We start from the raw sequence: 6,334 nt of genomic DNA, 5'->3' as shown, positions 1-6,334 counted from the left end.
AAGTCATCTATTCCAAACTTCCACCCAATTGCAAGATCCTTTTTGCCCTAAGCCCTAAAGAATGAATACCTAACTTGCACTGGATCATTTTCTGCCATGCAAGATACCTCTTTGTTTTTCGGAGTTCTAATGAATAGAATGCTTTCTCGAGCGAAAGCTGAACTGTTTTGCTTTGTTTTGTTCTTTTGAGAGGGAGTCTAGATATGTTAGCCTGGCTGGCCAGAAGCTCAGGATCCTCCCGCCTCGCAAGGGTGAGGCAGGACTCCAGACTTGGACTTGTAATTTTCACCCCACTGGTCCTAGAAACGTCATTGAAAGTAGTGAAGACTTTAGAAAAATATTATATGTACATATATACAAATGTGTGTATATAAAGATAGCCAGGAGCCGGTGGCTCACACCTATAATTCTAGCTACTCAGGAGGCTGAGATCTGAAGACCCCAGTTCAAAGCCAGCCCGGGCAGGAAAGTCTGTGAGCCTCTTCCCTCCGATGAACCACCAAAAGAACTGGAGGCGGAGCTGTGGCTCAAGTGGTAGAGGGCTAGCCCCAGGCAAAAACGCTCAGGACGGTCCCAAGACTGCACACAGACACGCACGCGGGCCTTCTCTGGGCTAAGCATTCCTCCTTCTTTCCACTCCCCTTCTGGTAAGGTTATTTCCAGCTCCATCCAGGTTGTAGCCAACAGAGCGAATGCCGTAAAGGTCGCGCCAGGTCGTAAAGGCACTGGTCGCGCCAAGTCGCGCGGCGGAGCTGCTAGGACCGCGCCTGGGGGCATCTCGGGCCGAGGTGAGAGGCGTCTTCCGGCGCGCGCCCGCTAATTTGAAAGCCTTGTGAGTGAAAGCGGGCTCCTGATCGCTGGCCAATAGGGTTTCCCGTGGGGCGGGAGTCTTCTGAGGACCAATCAAAATCCTTGCCAGTAGGGGGCGGGTCTACGTCAACGGTCCGAGCTGGCCGGGCCGCGGGTCCCCAGCCACTGTCGCGCGCTGCTGTGGAACGGGAGCTCGCTGCTCGCGCAGGTAAGAGAAATTATTTTCTGCTTTCAAACCTAAGGCCTGTGTTCCGTGGGGTCTCTCTGACGCTCTGGAGAGGAGTCATGTTTCTGTCTAGCACGGACGTTCTCCCTTCTGGGATAAGAGTCTTGGAAAGCGAGAGAGGCCGCTCCGCCTCCTTGAGGCGCACTTGGGGCCGTGCAGCGGCCGCGCCGCGCCCCGTGTGCAGCGCGTGCCCGCGCGCCCCCACCGCGCGCCCCCGCCGCCTGGTCCTCATTTCCCACCAGGGATGGATCCAGAGAGTTTCCTGGCGAGCCGCCCCCCGGAGTCCGCTCTAGGAGGAGGCGCCACCAGGGATGCCTGCACCCCAGGATGCACGTCGATGTGGGAGCAGAGAGGGGACACCTGAGGGTGGGAAAGGCTGTGATGCCTACCGGGGGGGGCAGGGGGGGGAGCGGGGCTGTCATTTAAGGATAATCCGGAACCTGTGGTCCTCCGGCCTAGGCCTCCGGGACGCTCTGATTACTGGCCACGCCCCTCTTTTGGATGCTAATCCTGGGGCTTGAACGCTGTCCTTTAGCTTTTTCACTCCGACTGGAGCTCTTCCACTTGAGCCACAGCTCCATTGCCGACTTTTTTTTTTTTTTTTTAGTGGTTAATTGTAGATAAGAGCCTTACAAAGGCTTTCTTGCCCGGTCTGACTTCGAACATCAATCCTCCGATTTCAACCTCCTGAGTAGCTAGGCTAACAGGCACTGTAATAACCCGTCCCCCAGCCCTATCCCACCTCGTAAAGAGTTTTATACTCAAAAGTCACTGATGACTTTTGAGCCAAGGGTTGACTTACACAGTTTAACACTGGGAGTTTGGTTGCTTCATTGAAAGAAATGGTCATGCTCTTGTAATCCCGCAGTCATGTCTTGCCACTCATTTTATATCCTGGTACAACTCGTGGCTAGTTTTATCCTAATTGTTGCCAGTGTTGACTATCAATACAGAGAAAGTTGTCAAAGGCTAAGTTAATTGTCTAGTATTGTGTCTTGCTCCAATGGGTGATGATTTTAAAGGTGTAGGTAACGGATAGTTGAGGAGCAAAATAGTGGAGCAGGTGCTTAATACGGTGGTCTCCTTAGGCTCAGTCTCTGTCACAGACAAATATAAAGGTGGAATGAAGGCAATTTGGAAACTATATAGTCGATAGACTAGCCAAGCACTGGTGGCTCACATCTGTAATCCTCACTACTTGGGAGGCTTAGATTTAGAGGCTTGTGGTTCCAGGCAAGCCCAAACATTTCAAAGGAAAGAAACACCATGGTGCTGGTACAATTTATGGTTTGAGAAAAAAAATTTAAGTTAAAAAATTTTTAAGTTGAGGGCTGGGAAGGTGGCTCAGTGGTAGAGCGTTTGCCTTGCATGCCTGAGGCCCTGGGTTCGATTCCTCAGCACCACATAAGCAAAAAGAAAAAAAAGCCGGAAGTGGAGCTGTAGCTAAAGTGGTAGAGCGCTAGCCTTGAGCTGAAGAGCTGAGGGACAGCGCCCAGGCCCAGAGTTCAGGCACCATGACCAGACCCAAAAAAAATTTTTTTTAAGTTGAGTCCCGGGGATAGTGACACTTCTTTAATCCTAGCTACTTGAGTGGTAGAGACTGGGAAGATCAAGAATGGGCAAAAAAATTTAGCAAGACCCCCATCTTTACAAATAAGCTGTGTGTGGTTGCGCTTGTCTGTGGTCCCAGCTATATCAGCTATATCCCACCATGGATAGGAGGAGGATTACAGTCCAAGACAATCCCCAGGCAAAAGTGTGAGGCCCTGTCCAAAAAGTAACTAAAAAGGCTGGAGGCATGGCTTAAGTGGTAGAGTACCTGCCTAGGAAGTGTGAGGCCCTGAGGTCCAACCCCATAGCCTCTCTTTCACTAAACTCAAATCAGTTCTTAGTGGGTTAAAAAAATAAGTGTTTTTAAAAAAAGAAAATTGAAGAATATGTAGAATCTTCAGTTTGGAGGTCAGGAGATTTAAGATTAAGAGTGCGGGCTGGGAATGTGGCTTAGTGGTAGATCACTTGCCTAGTATGCATGAAGTCCTCGGTTCCATTCATCAGTACCACAGAAAAAGCCAGAAGTGGTGCTGTTGCTCAATTGGTAGAGTGCTAGCATTGAGCAAAAAGAAGCTCAGGGTCAGTGCCAAGGCCCTGAGTTCCAGCCCCAGGACTGCTCCTCCCCCCAAAAAAATTAAGATTGTGTTAATCAAATGACAACATGAATAAGGTGGCAAAATAAGATGCAAACAAAATGATAGAATAGGCCTACATATTCACAGGTTTATTATCTGTGGTGGTGACCAAGTACAACCAAAAATAATTATTTTTTTAATCAAAAGAAATATCAAAAAATATCAAAAGTTGTAAATTCCTGCTTGTGCAGAATGAAGCAGCTCAGTGGATGTGAAGCCCTTGGTCAGTTCATCTTTACCATCAGCTGTGCTGAAATCTTTGCTATCTGCTTAGTGTTTCCCAGCCTTGAATTTTGTGAAAATGTCTCCCCAGAACAAGACAGAAGTTAATGGTAATCTTCCCCTCCCCCACACCAAAAAAGGGCATTTGAGTGATGAAGTGAACATGTTAGATTTGCTGAATGGCAGCATGTGTTTAGCAAAAGTTAGGTAGCATTATGGGAATAATGAATCAGTGTTCAATGTAATGATCATGAAATGGGATATAGTTTTTGTTGAGCAGTATTAATGTGTACAAAAGTAGATGTGGTTTCCAGTTAACAATTCTCAGACCTCCAGTACTTACAATGTTGGTAAATGTGAGTAACTTTACAGTATCGAACCATGTATGTATCCTGAGCATTCAGTTGTTGTTTTTTTCTCAACAGCAATTTCATTGGAACCATATGCCTTTGGATGCCAAATGCAAAATATTAGTATTTTTTGACTGAATAGTTGCTAGAGAGAGAACTAGAGTTGAATAGTGTGTTGAATGGATGTATTTTTGAGTTTTATCTTAAGTAAAAGAGACAGCATATTTGAATGTTGATGACTAAGAAGAAAACAGTAGAAGTATTAGAGACAGATGAGCTAATTGGTTTTCCTTGTTTTATTTTTTTTCTTTTGAGACACGGTCTCTTTGTGTAGCCCAGGCTGGCCTTAAACCTGAAATCCTCCTGCCTGTCTCCTTGGTGCTGGAATTACAGGCCTGTACCATCATGCCCAGTCCAAGATGGGCTAATTGATGTGGTGGATTCCTTGGAGTATTAGGAATGTAGAATCCATAATACATGGGGAGAACATAAAAAATAAGTGTCTCTAAAGTGTTGACTACCCCTAGATTATTATTGTTTTTCTCTTTTTTGTCTTTTTACTTCTCATGCTCATGCTTTTCACTGGGTATTTTGGAGTTGGAAACTAGTGGACTTTTCTGTCCTTGAGTGCCTTGAACTGTAGTCCTCCAGATCTCAAACTCCTGAGTAGCTAGGATTATAGGTATGAGCCATCAGCATCCAGCCTCTAGACTTTATATTTTCTTGGTGGAAACAGTTTTTTGTTTTGTTTTTTACGTTTCCTAATTATTTTTTTCAGTTTATTTTCTTGAGTAGATAAAAAGTTCACAAGGAAGTAGAAAAAACTCCAGACTCCCTTATCAATATAGAGATTAATAACTAGAATCTGTTTACTGAATCGAAGCACCATTGCTGACCATTTCATATTATTTCTTTCCCAGTCCATCTCAAGCAGACGTTGGTGTGGAGTGGTAAACTGTGTGGCTCCTTTTACTAGGGAATCATGCAGAGAGCCTCACGGCTGAAGAGAGAACTTCAGATGCTAGCCACAGATCCTCCCCCAGGCATCACATGCTGGCAGGAAAAGGACCAAATGGATGATCTTAGAGCTCGTAGGTATCATATCATGTCTAAGATACAATCATAAACTTACTGAAGATTGTGCTAAAATGTAACCATTTGTATATTCTTCAAATACACAGTCCTAAGTTCAGAATATCTTACCATCTCTATCCTAACTTATTTGCATATATAACACTTGCTTGATATTCTTTGACTTTGGGAATTAGGGGAGTGTCAGGGTATCACTTCAAAGCCCAGGGGGGCCTCAAACTCAAAAATCCTCACACATCAGTCTATCCAGTGCTGGCATATAGACAGCTCCACCAGGTTTGGCTTATTTGTCTTTTTTTATCTTTCACTGACTTAAAAATCAAGATTTGATTATCAGCTCTGAAACAGTGTTTTGATTACAAATGATCATCTTAAGTATATCTATGAGGCCAGGAAACAAATGATTAGGATTTTGCAGTCCAAGCCTGGTATCAATAGCTCACACCTTAATCCTAGCTACTCAGGAGGCTGAGATCTGAGGATCGTGGTTCAAAGCCAGCTCAGGTAAATTAATTAGATATTCTTATCTCTAAGTACCAATAGGCTAGAAGTAGGGCTGTGGCTCAAGTAGTAGTGTGCCAGCCTTGAGTAAAAAAGCTAAGGGACAGTGTCCAGGCCCTGAGTTCAGCCCCAGAACTGGCTAGAAAGAAACCAAAACCTGCAAGCCATACAAAACAAATCTGTACAATGTACTTGGTCTTATGGCCATCGTTTTGCAGCTTCTGTTTTAGACCTTCTGTATGTCCCTTGTTTCCTTGTTTGACATAGTCAGTTGGGGAGGGGGATGCTATATTAGCTTTATAGTGCATTACAAAAAGACTTTTAAAGTACTGAGAGAAGAAATGTATTGCCCTAGACCTTATTTCTCTGTTAGGGCTATATACCTTATTAAGTACATTTTGTATAGTAGTTTGAATTATCTGATTTCCTTTTAACTTTTTCTTTCCTTTTTTTTTTCTTTCTCTCTTTTAAGAAATATTAGGTGGAACCAACACACCTTATGAGAAAGGTATTTTCAACCTGGAAGTTATCATTCCTGAGAGGTTAGTATGAATTAGAGTCTCAGTATACAAAGTAAAACAGTTATTGGAAGATGGAAAAATATAGTAGAAAGAGCAATAAAGAGCAGTAAATGTAGGGTCAAAGGACATAGATTTTAATCCCAGTCTTAGTGTAACAAATTATTTTCTTTCTGTAGAGTTCAGTTTTCTGTTTTCTTTTCTAGAATAATGGGGTAGCTATCAGCTGAGTCCTATACCCCATTTAAACAATCTTTTTTTTTGGGGGGGGTCCAGTCGTGGGGCCTGAACTCTGGACCTGAGTGCTGTCCCTCAGCTCTTCAGCTCAAGGCTAGCGCTCTACCACTTGAGCCACTGCGCCACTTCCAGCTTTTTTCTTTTTGCTTATGTGGTGCTGAGGAATCGAACCCAGGGCCTCATGCATGCAAG

The 6,334-nt window shown here is 44.4% G+C and overlaps 1 protein-coding gene across 1 annotated transcript in view; it reads left to right on the top strand.

Annotated features, from left to right (window-relative positions):
* The first annotated feature begins 935 nt into the window (after positions 1 to 935).
* Ube2t (ubiquitin-conjugating enzyme E2T) overlaps positions 936 to 6,334 on the top strand; it is a 23,303-nt gene continuing 17,904 nt past the window's right edge. The window contains exons 1-3 of the mRNA XM_013017363.1: positions 936 to 1,018; positions 4,715 to 4,885; positions 5,860 to 5,929. Of these exons, the coding sequence (XP_012872817.1) occupies positions 4,777 to 4,885; positions 5,860 to 5,929 (179 nt within the window). The 5' untranslated portion in view covers positions 936 to 1,018; positions 4,715 to 4,776. The remainder of the gene's footprint in view (positions 1,019 to 4,714; positions 4,886 to 5,859; positions 5,930 to 6,334) is intronic.

The sequence above is a fragment of the Dipodomys ordii genome, unplaced genomic scaffold, assembly GCF_000151885.1.
Source record: "Dipodomys ordii isolate 6190 unplaced genomic scaffold, Dord_2.0 Scaffold35, whole genome shotgun sequence".
Classification (NCBI taxonomy): domain Eukaryota; kingdom Metazoa; phylum Chordata; class Mammalia; order Rodentia; family Heteromyidae; genus Dipodomys; species Dipodomys ordii.
This window is presented reverse-complemented; position numbering and strand designations above follow the sequence as displayed.